Source organism: Desmodus rotundus, chromosome 2 (assembly GCF_022682495.2).
Source record: "Desmodus rotundus isolate HL8 chromosome 2, HLdesRot8A.1, whole genome shotgun sequence".
NCBI lineage: Eukaryota > Metazoa > Chordata > Mammalia > Chiroptera > Phyllostomidae > Desmodus > Desmodus rotundus.
This window is the reverse complement of record NC_071388.1, coordinates 103829960-103844733: the sequence shown is the minus strand read 5'-3', so window position 1 is coordinate 103844733 and position 14774 is coordinate 103829960. Positions and strand designations below refer to the sequence as shown.

Below are 14774 nucleotides of genomic sequence, written 5' to 3'. Positions count from 1 at the left end.
AGAGTTAAGAAATCCATGTTTTGTTAATCCAGGAATGGTGATAACCATTCCTTTAAAAAAGGCTCTTTTCCCCATCTGCACAGAAGACATACCTTTTATATTTCCTTTCGCTGATCATACCTCCAGATATCCCAGGAATGATATAAGGGGTAGTGTTAAAGTCTGTATAACTAACTTTCTCAGCCAAGTTATTCCAATCTTTTGAATTCAATCAGAATATGAAATTAGTAGTTAGTATGAAGGCTTCATTGGTCAGGAAGAATAATTTCCAAGTCAGGTGATTAACTGTGGCCATTGTTCCACAGAGAGGCATTTCAGAGTTTCTACTGGATCCTGTGTTTTGTGAAGCTTTGTTTTTTCCAGATGCAGTTGGATCTTCTTTGTGAAATGTGTGCTATGGAATTGATCTTTTGCTGAGTATATCTGTGTTAACATCTCTGAAATACTGGTGACAGACTTTTTTCAACCTCAATGAGAAAAAATTCTTTTTCACTTTGTATGACCGGTTAAAAGAAGATGGATGCACAGAGTTCAGCCAAAGTCAACACAAGGAAGAGGAGGAAAGAGGTACCTGGACCCAATGGGGCAACAGAGGAAGATGGGATTCCTTCTAAAATGCCACGCTGTGCAGTTGTAAGTAAGGAAGAGATTTCTGTGTTGTGCATATAACCTAGAGGGAGGGTAGAAAAACTGATACAGCATTACATGTCTTCTTAAATGATGGAGGGAGTGAATAGTAAGTGTGGATGGTGAGTATTTTCACAGTTGTTGTAAATCTTATGCTTTCTTGTTTATAACTCAGCTTTACGTTGAAATTGGAAAAAGAATGTTAGGAAAATTTGGAGATTGTGTTGTATATTAGGCTAAAGATCAAATTCAAACTAATGAAATAGAGAAATTGGGGCTCTAGGCAGTGATCTGATCTTGGTATCATCTCATGGTGTTTAGTTTTCTGTGTCTTACTGTCTTTTCTTCCATATCACTTACCCACTCTATTACTGCTTATATATTAGATGAGAACTTCTTTCTATTACTGCTTAGCTTATGATCCTTTATCTCTGGGACATTATCTTTGTATTTCTAACTATTGCCAAGCCTTCAGTGAAATACCTCATTCAAATTGCTCATCCTGCCTCAGGTTTATATCCTTACTAAATCTTCCTCCCCCCAAAATATGTCAAAGAACACACAATTGAAGTGGTTATTGATATACAATATTATGAAATCAGTGTTTCAAAATCCCAATGACAAAATTGCATGTTTCTGTATTTTCTTTACCTATGTTGGTGATTAGCCAGTGATCAAACTGCACTTTCCATGGGTTAGTTCTGGAGCTTCATGACCCAAATGGAAAAACATTTCTACTTGGACACAGTTAACAATTGTTCCAAACCAATACTCTATCTTGAGCAATAAAAGCAACTGGACTTCACAGATAGGAAGCATATGTTCCAGGCCTGGTATTCATTATATTTGTGGGGCAAGTGTATTCCTTTCCTATTGCTGCTGTAATGAGTTATCACAAATTCAGTGGAGTAAAACAATACAGATATATCTTTCAGTTCTGGAGGTCAGAAGACTGAAATGGGTCTTGGAGCTAAAGTCAAAGTGTTGGCGGGGCTGGAAGTTCTAGGGGAGAATCAGTTTCCTTGCCTTTCTGGCTTCTGGAGGCTGGCCACGTTGCTCTGCTCCTGGTGCCAGCCAGCAATCCTGTCACCTGGACCACAGCGTCTGTCATCACATCTCCTTATCCTGACTCTCCTGCCTTCCTTACTCACTTATCAAGACCTTTGTGATTACAGTGGACATGCCTGGATAATCCAGGATAATCTCCCTGCCTCAAAGTCCTTTAATTTAATCATAGCTTCAAAGCTCCTTTTGCCATGGAAAGCGTAGTCATATGTTATGGAGATTTAGGTGTAAATAAATATCATTATTCTGCATACAGCAGTAAACTCAGAAAATAATTCAGCAGTCAACAAAACAGCACATTGTTGATTTCTGAATGTTTCTTAGACAGTTTAGGTTAAGGAGATGGTGGTAGACACCACTTCAACAATCTCACTTGGAGTAGGAACAAATTATGACCAAATAGGTGGTACTGTCAGCCAGTCGCCATAGCCAGGAATAGAGCAAAGAAGGCCCCTCTTAGTGGAATGGGCTCTGAGAAGACTTAAATTTTTGCTCCTTAGAATCTGAGGAATCTCAGTGCTTTAAATTACTTTATATCATATATTCATGTCACAAATCAGTTGAGTGACTTTTGTTCCACATTCTTCTCTGGCACATGCTGGCTATTTAGAATGGGCTAATGGTTGAAGATTCACTCACCCAACTGGCTAGACGGATCCTAATGAGGAGTATATATTAAATAAACTTGTTTGTCATCTCCATCATATATACCTGTACTTTCTGTCTCTGAACCCCTTTCAATTCTGTAGCAAAAGTAAGCAAGATATTTTTTTAAATAACAGCTTTATTGAGATCATATAATCCACCAATATAAACTGTACAATTCAATGGTTTTTAGTATATTCACAGAGTTGTGTAACCATCACTACAACTAATTTTAGAATACTTGTATCACTACAAAAAGAAGCCCCAACTCATTAGCAATCACTCCCCATTTCCTTCCAACCTCCCCAGCCTCTGGAAACCACTATTCTATTTTTGGGCACTATAGATTTTTCTGTTCTGGGTATTACATACAAGTGGCATCATACAATATGTGGTCTTTTGTGTCTAGCTTCTTTCACTGGGCATGTTTTCAAGATTCACTAATGTTGTAGCATGTATCAGTACTTGATTTCTATTTATTGGCTAATAGCATGCCATCAAATATTACATACTACTTTTTATTTATCCAATCATTAGCTGACATTTGGATTGAGCAGACAAGATGTTATCACACATTTATAATGTGCCAGCGTGGCAGTAGGTAACTAGGAGTATAAAGACAAGCAAGCTCTTCCCTCTGAGAGATGTGAGCATAATGTAGAGTTCCAAGGCTCAGAGTTCATTAGCTTTAGAAAAATGCTTTACTTGCAAGTGGGGAAAGGAATGGGAAGGATCACCAAGTATTAGACAGTTGGATTGATGGGTCAGGATGAAGTGGATAGAAGAGAGAGAAAGAGTTGAGGAAAAATTAAGGGATAACTCTTATGGCTACTTTGTTTATAAGTATAAAGAATTTTCTGATATAGGTATTTACAAAGGTATAATCAAAAGGATCACAAAAATATTTACAAAGACTAAAACATTAGCCTTATCTTAATATTTTATCATATGTATGAATAAGTCACAAAGTACCTAAACTCTGGGGGAAATTGGCCACAGTTCTGCTTATGGAGATCTCATAACCTCATTTCAATCAACATATATTGAGAACCTCTGTGTGCCAGTTGCTAGAATTAGAGATACAAAAATGAAAAGATGACCTTGCCCTTAAGAAGTTCACAGAAAAATAGGGGATAGAGACATAATTAAGATACAGTATGAAAAAGGCCAAGTAGAAGGTTAGAGGAATTTTGACTGAGGGGTGAGGACAGTGGTTTTTGATAAGCTTCATTGAGGAGATTATTTCCGACTTGAGCTTTGAAGGATAAGTAGAAATTCAAGAAATAGACAAGGGCTTTCCACACCTGTTGCCTCTCAGGTTGCATTTGTGAGGCCTTTCCACCACCTCTGAGATGTGCTACTTTGCCTCCTACTTGCTGGTCGCCCTCTGGGGCAATGCCTCCCCCAGCACCAAGGATATCAAGAAGAACCTGAACATAAAGAAAACAGCATAGGGCATGTAGTCAATAATATTGTAATAACTTTGTATTTTGCCAGGTGGGTATTGGAAATATTGTGGGGAACACTTTATAAAGTATATTATTACCTAACCACTATGTTGTATACCTCAAACTAATATAAAATAATAAAATTGAATATAAACTATAATAGAAAAAGAAAATTATGAAATAAAAATACAGTAATTATTGGTAGATAATATATTTATTGCCATTTTATTATTCATATATATATTTTTCTTCTTCCCAAAGAAGACTCTTTAACATTTCTTGTAATACAGGTTTGGTGGTGATGAATTCCTTTAGCTTTTTCTTCTCTGGGAAGTGTTTTTTCTATCCTTCAATTCTAAATGACAGCTTTTCTGGGTAATCTTGGTTGTAGGTTCTTGCTTTTTATCACTTTGAATATTTTGTGCCAGTCCCTTCTGGCCTGCAAAATTTCTGTTGAGAAATTAGCTGACCGTCTTATGGGAGCTCCTTTCTAGGGAGCTTTCTCTTGCTGCTTTTAGGATTATTTGTCTTTAACCTTTGCCCTTTTAATTATGGTATGTCTTGGTGTAGGCCTCTTTGGGTTCATCTTGTCTGGGCTCTCTGCTTCCTGGACTTGTGTGTCTTTTTCCTTCACCAGGTTAAGGAAGTTTTCAGTAATTTTTTCTTCAGATAGGCTCTAAATCCCTTGCTCTCTCTCTCTCCTCCATCTCGTATCCCTATGATGTAGATGCTGTTATACTTGATACTATCCCAAAGGTCCCTTAATTTATCCTCATTTTTTTGTTTTGGTTTTTTTTTTAAGATTCTTTTTTTTTTTTTTTTTTTTTGCTGCTCTGATTGGGTGTTTTCTGCTATGTTGTCTTCCAGATTGCTGATTCAGTTCTCTGGCTCATCTAACCTGATGTTGATTCCTTGTAGTGTATTCTTCATTTTAGTTATTGTATTCTTCATTTCTGATTGGTTCTTTTTTTATGGTTTCTGTGTCCTTTCTATGTTTACTGTCTCTTTAAATTCTCATTGAATTCCCCCATTCTTCCACTGAGTTCCTTGAGTATCCTTATAACTATTGTTTTGAACTCAGTATCTGGTAGATTGCTTGCCTCTATTTTATTTAGTTCTTTTTGGGGGGATTTCTCTTGTTCTTTCATTTGGGGCATGTTTCTTTGTCTCCCCATTTTGGCTGCTTCTCTGTAATTGTTTCTGTGTATTAGGTACTTAGATCTGTTAGGCTTCCCAGTTTTGGTAGGGTGGCCTTATGTAGTAAGTGTCCTGTGGGGCTCAGTGGCACAGTCTTCCTGATTGCCTGAGCTAGGTGTTCCAGGAATGTCCATTATGTAAGTTATGTGAACCTTCCTGTTGTAGTTGCTGTTGGCCTGTCCGTGGGTGGGGTTGCCTCTTGGGCTCACTGACTATGAGGATTGATCCTGACCACAGTGTACAAACTTCTGTGCAGGGGCTGACCCCATGAATTGGAATCCCCCCTAGCAAGTTCTGGTGCCTGCTAATATCTTCTTTTGGGTGTGCCACTTGCAGAGTTAATTGGGATGTGCTCTAATGTGGCCTGAGTACTGTCACCAGGTGTGTTGGTTCTAGGGCACAGGTGGCAAACACAAGGCCCTCAGGCCAAATCCGGCCCTCCACCTTGTTTTATCCGGCCCAGCACCTTGTTTCTACCTGGAGGCAGCACCTTGTTTCCTTGCCCCTAGTTAAGGAGCAGTTACATTTATACAGTCCTAAAATTACATTCAGCCTTCTGAAGGCAACCTTGAGGCTGATGTTGCCCCTGGTGAAAATGAGTTTGACACCCCTGTCTAGGGCCTCTTGGGAGATGCTGTGGTGCAGGTCAATATCAGGTGCTGCCTGTTGCCAGCCCTGGGATACCTGTTTGGAGCTACAAAGCGATCCACAGTTTGTGGCTGCCTCTGCTGGGCCTGGGTGTATGGGGGAGGGCCCAAGCTGTGCACCAAGGCCGGCTTTCAGTAGCACCGAGACTGGGGGCACATCAGCAAAAATCCCAAGGTACCCTGAGATCTGCCTCCACTTGATGGCTTGCTGTTAGGATAAGTGGCTGAAATAGTCTTTGGCAGTTTACAAGGTGTATGAGGTAGGTTCCCAGTGAGTCACCAGGTAGAGGCAGATTAATATTGATTCAAACTCAGCACTAGTGCTGGGACTGAGGCCACTCAGCCAAAGTCTCAGGGTACACCAAGGCCAGCTGCCACTCACTGAGTGCCTGCAGACCTTTGAGGTGGGGTGGGGTCTCGGAGTCATCAGACCCAAATAGACCAAGATTTGGCTGTGTGAAGGGAGAGCTCTGTACAGGAATGGTATTGGGGGTTGGGCATGGGAGGGAAATGTGCTCCGCACTGTAGTGCCACAGAGCTGTCTCTCCCTCCACAAGAGACTTTCACCGAAGAGAGCCTGCACCAAAGGCCCAAACTGGCCACAGCCATCTGACTCCTCCATAGGGTGAGAGCTCAGCAGGGCGGGGCCACCAGGTGTTGGGATGGGCGGGCTAGTGGATCTTTCATGGGGGGAGCAGCACTGGTCTGGCTAGGGGTGGAGGGAAATGGCCTCTGCCCTAGAGCCACGCAACTTGGTCTCTGAAACCCCCTGAATTTACTATTAAGAGCCCTCCAAGAAAGTTTACACCATGGGTCCTTACAGGTGACTCCTCTACAGGTTATGAGCTCAGCAGGGCAGGGCAACAGGGAGTTGGGCTGGTGGGGCTATTGCGTTCCTCCAGGCTGATTCAGTATGGAGGGGAGTGCTTGACCCAGGAAAGATGGTGTCTGTGGGTGGAGTGAGAGGGGAACTCAGTACAGGCACCCAGGTGGCTGTCCCTTCAGCTCTCCCCGGAGCCATGAAGCCCAGTCAGTTCTTATGTGACTGCAGTCTTCTCCAATCCACCTTCTCTCTGCAGGAGCCCAGGGTGAGTGGCCGGGAATAAGATTTTGATGCAGGCCCTTTAACAGGGAACCTGGGTTTCTAGAAGACTCCTGTTTCTCCCTGGCATACAGAATCCTTGCTGATTTTTACAGCCAGATGTTATGTGGGCTCCTCTTGGCTCTGGTGCTTCAGGCTGGTGGGATCCGTGTGTAGGGCTGAGATTCCATGCTTTTTAGGGATCTCACCCTTCGCAGCTGAGATATGTGGTTGCAGTGCCAGACCTTTTATGTCTCTGCCCTTCCTATTAGTCTTGATTTGGCTTCTTTTGTAAATCATTGGTTATAAGACTTCTGTTCAGCTAGTCTTCAGTTGGTAATTCAGGTTCATTGTTCTATAATTTATTTTTAATTACAGTTTGGACTTAGGAGGAGGTGAGTGTAACTTCCACCTCCTCCACTGCATATTGGATCTAACAATTACTTTAAATGCAGATAGATTAAATTCACCAATTAAAAGAGATAGGGTTGGTGAATGGATAAGGAAACAATACCCTTACATACGCTGTCTACAAGAGACTCACTTCAGATTGAAAGAGACACAGACCGAAAGTAAAGGGATGAAAAACAATATTTCATGAAAATGGAAAGAAAAAAAAAACTGGGTAGCAATACTCATACCAGACAAAATAGACTTTAAAACAAAGGCTATAACAAGAAACACAGAAGGACCCAGCAATTTCACTTCTGGGTATTTATTCAAAGAAACCCAAAACACTAAATTGAAAAGATATACATTCATATGTTCATTGTAGCATTATTTACAATAGCCTTTATGGAAGCAACCTAAGTGTCCATCAACAGATGAATTGGTAGAGAAGTGGTGTATGTATGAGCACACAATGGAATAGGACTCAGCCATAAAAAAAAAAAAAAAGAAACTTTGCCTCTTGAAACAACATGGATGGACCTAGAGGGTATTGTGCTAAGTAAAATAAGACAGAAAAAGACAAACGCCATATGATTTCACTTACATGTGGAATCTAAAAAAACAAAATAGACAAGTAAACAATAGAAACAGACTCGTAGATAGAGAATACTTTGACGGCTGACAGATGGGAAGGGGTGGGAAATAGGTAAAAACCACTAAGTACTTTGGCTATGTGGCTCAGTTGGTTGGAGCATTATTCCATAACTGAAAGTTTGTGGGTTCAATTCCTGGTCAGGGCATATACCTAGGTTGCGTGTGCGATTCCTGATCCAGGTGTGTATAGGAGGCAACCAATCGATGTTTCTTTTTCTCTTACATTGATGTTTCTCCCCCATTCTCTCTCTGTCTCTAAAAGCAATGAAAAAGTATCCTTGGATGGAGATTAAAAAAATAAAAGGGTGAAAGGATTAAGAAACCCAAGTTGGTGGTTACAGAATAGTCATGGGCATGTAAAGTACAGCATAGGGAATATAGTCAATGGTATTGTAATAACTGTATGGTGTCGGATGGGTACTAGTTTTATTGAGGTGATCACTTCATAAGTTATATAAATGTCTAATCACTGGATTATACACCTGAAGACTAATATAATATTGTATGTCAACTGTATTTAAAAAATAAAAATTTAAATGTAAAGAAAAAGAAGCCTTAGACGTAGAAAGAGTACTAGAAAGCCAATATTAAGTTCTAGTCTCAATGATTTGAGTTATCTCCATTTCCCTACTAGCATGAACACCAGAATTTCTTCTTTTTCTTTGGAATTTTGAGGAATAATGAGTTATGTATGTGAACAAAATCAGGAAAAAGTTTTTATTGAAGTAATATTGTATTCAGTAGATCATTTTAAATTTAGGGTATAATGATGATCAGTATTGGTTATAATTTGCATAGGTTTAGATACTTTATATAACATTTAGAAGCTAAATTCGTAGATTAATATGACTTAATTAATTTTGTTGTCATAATGAAACCTATGTTCATAGAATAGAAGAGAAAGTGAGCTAACATTGTTGATGGTGAACTAAATTTGTTGAGTGCCTACTAAATGTGAAATATTATGCTAGTTACTTTGCATATGCTATTTTATTTAATTCTCATAATAACCTTGTGGGGCAGAAGTATTACCTTCTGTTTTATAGAAGAAATGAAAGTTTTAAAAGCTTGCTGTGATTTCACAGCTATTAAGTGATAGAGCTGGGATTTAGATCTAACTTTTAAACCCATTCCCTTTCCTGTATACTTCACTATCAGATAGTCAAAAGACTTGAAAACAGTATTATTCTGTAGGATTCTTTTGAGGTTAAAATGAAGGACGTATGTTTTATAACACAGGTAGAAATACTTGGTACTGCTTTTATAAGCCTCAACATTTAGAGACACTGTTCTCTAACTGAGATGAGAGTAACAGGGTATTTATAAAAATATGGCACTTTCTTTTTTAAAATATATTTTATTGATTATGCTATTACGGTTGTCCCATTTTTTTCCCCTCTGTCCTGCACCCTCTCCCACCAGCATTCTCCCATCTTAGTTCATGTCCATGGGTCGTACATGTCAGTTCTTTGGCTTCTCCATTTCCCATACTATTCTTAACCTCCCCCTGTACCTACCATTTATGCTTCTTATTCCCTGTACCTTTTCCCCCATTCTTCCCCCTACCCATCCCCACTGATAACCCTGCATGTGATCTCCATTTCTATGATTCTGTTCCTGTTCTAGTTGTTTGCTTAGTTTGTTTTTGTTTTTTTGTTTAGGTTCAGTTGTTGATAGTCGTGAGTTTGTTGTCATTTTACTGTTCATATTTTTCGTCATCTTCTTTTTTTTAGATATGTCCCTTTAACATTTCATATAATAAGGACTTGGTGATAATGAACTCCTTGAGCTTGACCTTATCAGGGAAGCACTTTATCTGTCCTTCCATTCTAAATGATAGCTTTACTGGATAGAGAAATCTTGGATGTAGGTCCTTACCTTTCATGACTTGGAATACTTCTTTCCAGCCCCTTCTTGCCTCCCAGGTTTCTTTTAAGAAATCAGCTCATAGTCTTATGGAAACTCCTTTGTAGGTAACTGTCCCTTTTTCACTTGCTGCTTTTAAGATTCTCTCCTTATCTTTAATCTTGGGTAATGTAATTATGATGTGCCTTGGTGTATTTGTTACATTATTTGGGTAATGTAATTATGATGTGCCTTGGTCCATCATTGGACTCCTTGGGTCCAACTTGTTTGGGACTCTCTGAGCTTCCTGGACTTCCTGGAAGTCTTTGTCCTTTGCCAGATGGGGGAAGTTCTCCTTCATTATGTTTTCAAATAAGCTTTAAATTTCTTGCTCTTCCTCTTCTCCTTTTGGCATTCCTATGTTAGGATGTTGGAACATTTAAAGTTGTCCCAGAGGTTCCTAAGCCTCTCCTTTTTTTGAACTCTTGTTTCTTCATTCTGTTCTGGTTGAATGTTATTTCTTCCTTCTAGTCCAAACCGTTGATTTCATTCCTGGTTTCCTTCCCATTAGTGTTGGTTCCCTGTACATTTTCCTTTATTTCACTTTTCATAGCCTTCACTTTTTCCTCTGTTTTGCAACCATACTCAAACATTTCTGTGAGCATCCTGATTACCAGCGTTTCTAATTCTGTGTCTGATAGGTTGACTGTCTCTTCATCGATTAGTTTTATTTTTGGAACTTTGTTCTTTCATTTGGGCCATATTTTGTTTTCTCAGCACGCCTGTTACAATGTAAGAGGGCGAGCCTTAAGTATTCACCATGGCGGAGCAACCCATGTGCCCTCATTGTGGTTCTCTGTGTGGGGTGGGAGTCAGAGAGGGAATAATGCAGCTTGCTCGGCTGTCGGCTGGCTTTCAATCACTTACCCCACTTTCCACAAGCAAATTGGGCCCTTCTGGTGCTGATTCCTGGGTGAGTGGGTTTGTGTATGTTCTAGGACCCTGTGGGTCTCTCTAATGAACTCTCCTGCAAGGCTGGGAGTTTCTTCTTACAGTCAGAGGTTTTGAGGATTTATTTCCCTGTGCTGGAACCCTGGGTTGCTCGGTCTGTCTCGCTCTCTAGTTGTTCCTCCCGGTTTATCTGCACGCAAATGTGGGACTGCCCAGTCCTCCAGCTGCCACCCTGCCGCTTGTCCTCTTCACCCCAGCTGTCCATCTCCATCCCTCCTACCAGTCTGAATCTGGACGAGTGTTTCTTCTTTATCTCCTTGGTTGTCGGACTTCAATACAGTTCAATTTTCTGGTAGTTCTGGTTATTTTTGTTTTTAAATTTGTTGTTGTCTTTCTTTTGGTTCTTCAAGGAAGCAAAATGTGTGTATGTATGCCTCCATCTTGGCTGGCAGTCCAAAAATACTACACTTTCTAACTGGAGGCAACCCTAGAGAGAGAAATATTTTGCTGATCTGCTGTAGCTGAAGAACCCTACATTTCATTCTCTGTACTTAGGAGGAATTGATTCAGCACAAACCCTAGCCAGGAGAGACAGCTGCATTTGCCTTCTGTCTTGAACGTATATGGTATACTACAAGGGAGATTGAAGAAATAAGAGTTGTGAAAGATAGGATACTTAATGTATCTTTTTAAATTGAGATAAAATTCACCATTTTAACCATTTTGAAGTGTATAATACAGTTGTTTTTAGTGTATTCACAATGTTGTGCAACTTTCTAATTCCAGTACATTTTCATCCCCACAAAAAGAAACCCCCTACCTATTAGTAGTCACTCCTCATTACCCTCGCTTTCTACCTCCTGGCAATCATTAATCTACTTTCTGTCCCTAATTCTGGACATTTCATAAAACTGGAATCATAATATGTGGTGTTTTTAGTCTGGCTTCTTTTATTTTATCTAGGTGGTAGCATGTATCAGTACTTCATTCCTTTTTATAGGTGAGTAATATTCTATATTGATGTATCATTTTGTTTATCCATTCATCAATTGATGGATATTTGGAATGTTTTCATTTTTGGCGATTGTCAATAATGCTGTTATGATATTTATGTACAAGTTCTTTTTAAAACATATATTTTTATTTTTTTGGTTATATACCTAGGAGTATAATTTCTGGGTTGTATGGTATTCCATGTTCAATGTTTTGAAAAGTGCTTTCCAAAGCTGTGCAACAGTTTACATCACAGCAGCAGTATATGAAGGTTCCAGTTTCTCCCAGCCATTATTGTTATTGCCTGTCTTTTTTGCTTATAACCATCCTAATGGTTATAAGCTACCTCTTAGTGGTTTTGATTTGCATTTCCGTAATGACTAATATTGTTGAACATTTTTTTCATGTGCTTTTTGGCCATTAGTATATCTTCTTTGGAAAAATGTCCAGATCCCTTTGTCTCCTTAACTTGTCATTTCCTCTTTTCTCCCTTCCATTCACCAGGGCCTACTTCTCTTCCTGGACTCATTAACTTGGCTACTATAGTTTCTAGCTTGATCTGAATTTGAATGTAGTGCCTGATAGTCTCATTAATTATTTGTTAGTGCTCTAATACATTTCCCACAACTATTCCAAATATTTTCTTCTTTCCTCAAGCTTTCATTCTCATTCCAAAGTACTTGTTCTTTATAGGTAACTTCACTTTTCCACTATACTGAGAAAATTGAGGGCATCAGATATAGGTTTGCACATCTTTCTTCTTTTACATTCAACATTGTTTTTTTTATCACCTTTCCTTTCCTCTGCTTTTAGCAAAATGTGATCCTGCTTATTTCTAGAGCTAACACCTTTCCCTTGCTCTCCTGTGAGGCCATTTCCTGCTATTCTTCTAGCCTCTTTCTCCCTTAATTCTGTTTTTTCCTTCTCCAGCATTTTCAATCTCATTGGCTCCTTTTCTTCTGTCTTAGATATGTACATATCCCCTTAATTAAAAATCCTTCTGTCCCCTCTAGACACCTTTATGTTTTTTTCATTTTTATAGTCACACATCTGTATTGAGAGATTATTACTAATTTATTTTACCGTCTTCCAATTTTCTTAAAGGCACTGGTGTTCTGACTTTCAGTAATATATTCTAAAGGTCTCTAATAGTCATTTGAATCTCCAAATTCAAAGACTTTTCTCAGTTCTCACTTTCTTTGATCTCAACTCCTTCTTTTAAAATTTCTCTATTCCTGGTAATGGTACCACAAGCTTATTTTCTTCAGATCAAAATCTGTTATTGTAAACTCTTTCTCAGGTGAAAATATGTTTTCTTTTTACTATATCCCACCTATTCTTCCTTTACAAACTCTTTTATCTGTCACCCTTTCTACTCCCACTGCAATATTAATGGAAAAATCCCTGAGTCCATGTCCTTCTCCCTGTAATAACCTCTGAACTGATCTATTTCTAAGTAGGCAAAATAACCAGTGGTGTCCTGGTAAACTGGCTTACTGAGGGGGGAAAACCTGATATGTAGCATTTGCTGATTTCTGCAATTGATTTTTAACTACCAATGATTTAATAACTGGCTTACAAAATTCCTCAGCATTTAACAACCAAAACTCAGCATACTATTGGTAATAACTTGCAGAGACACAGTAAGGCTGGTCTTTTATTTACATGTGTAGGCAGCTAGACAAGCATGAGCAGAGCAAGGATGATGGGCCACATACAGAAGGTCACCAAAGTAGAGAGCCCCAGGTGTCTAACAACAGGCAAAACTAGAAAAACAAGGACCTTGCCCCACCCAGGGTAACCTTTCCTCCCCCAGCATATGCGGTTCAGACGTCCTGACCTCTTGTATCTCTGGTCATATGGTTCATACCCTCCCTGACCTTTCCTCCTCCAGCATGTTGCTACTCATGTGGGTTAGACCCCCTTAGAGGGGAAATGAACAGAGGGGCCAGGGAATAGCCCTAAAGCATTAATCCCCCAAGACAGTCAAATTCTGATCTCCATCAAATACATCTAGGCCTCAGTTGTGTTTCAGCTCCAGGCCCAGAAAAACAGCAAAGTCAGACAAGCAACACAATGGCTGACACCAGGACCAGCTACATTGACTGATGACCCCTTGCCCTGGTGCTGACCAATCAGTAGAGACCATGACCTGAAAGGACACAGTGGAAAGCTGATGAATATTCTATTGAGATCCTCCTCTGTGACCTCACCTAAAAGCCCTTAAGATGGAGGACCCAGCTGCTCTATAGAGCTTACCCACCCACTTCCCCGATTTTCCTTGCCTCCCTCTCTTTCCCTCTCCTAAGCACCCTTCTTTTGCCTCTGTAACTTGTTTCCTGGGCCCATTTCTTCCATAGCTCACTTCTTCTACCTCTGTGTCTTGCTAAATAAGCTTTTTCTTATAATTGGAGTCTTGGCTCTGAATTCTTCCTTAGCAAGAACTCAAGTACCAAGGTTGCTGAACTGAGGTGTAATTTCTGGTGCCATTTCTGCTCCCAATACATTATTGTTAATAATTATATATTTTCCTATTTGTTTCACATATAAGGGGGACCCTAAAACCTAGAATTATCTTCTGGAGGGAGAGCCCACTGTAAGACAGGCTTCCCCCACTAGATGTGTGTTCTAGGAACCACTCTGTATCAGTGTGCCAGCTGGTGTTGTTGTGAGAGGCTGTGTTTGGCTTCGGTGAATTTGTTTTGAAGATTCTTTCAATGCCTTTGCTTGTTTCATGATGGGTGACTTAGGAGCACACCTGCCCACACCGTGCTGAGTGTTCAGCAGTTTTTGACCACAAACGGCGTAACCCCCATGCCCCACCCTCCCTATTCACCTGATCTCATCCCGAGTGACTTTTTTGTTGTTTTCCTGGGTGAAAAGAGTTCTCAAAGGGAAATGTTTTGCTGATGTGGAAGAGGTGAAACAAAAAATGGCAGAAGCACTAAAAGGCATCAGAATCAGTGAGTTCAAAACCTGTTCTGAGTGGTAGAAAAGACATCTTGATAGGTGTATTGCACCAAATAGAGAGAAAGTACTTTGAAGGTGACTGAAGTTTAAACATGTAGGAATAAATACACAATTTTAATAAATAAATTCTGTTTTGGGGGGGCCCCCCTCATATATTTTTATATTTTACATATATAAAAATGTATTTTACATATGTAAAAAACTTTATTGAGATATAATTCATATACTGTTATAATACAATACCCATTTAAAGTATACAAT

The 14774-nt window shown here is 39.5% G+C and overlaps 1 protein-coding gene across 6 annotated transcripts in view; it reads left to right on the top strand.

Annotated features, from left to right (window-relative positions):
* The window catches only part of PCYT1A (phosphate cytidylyltransferase 1A, choline), an 84752-nt gene that overhangs the window by 45037 nt on the left and 24941 nt on the right, over positions 1 to 14774 (top strand). For 5 of the 6 annotated variants that reach the window (XM_024577938.3, XM_045185809.3, XM_024577939.3 and 2 more), the window contains one exon: positions 514 to 633. In XM_024577938.3, coding sequence (XP_024433706.1) covers positions 514 to 633 — 120 coding nt within the window. The remainder of the gene's footprint in view (positions 1 to 513; positions 634 to 14774) is intronic. The other variant, XM_024577940.3, reaches the window with a different exon arrangement.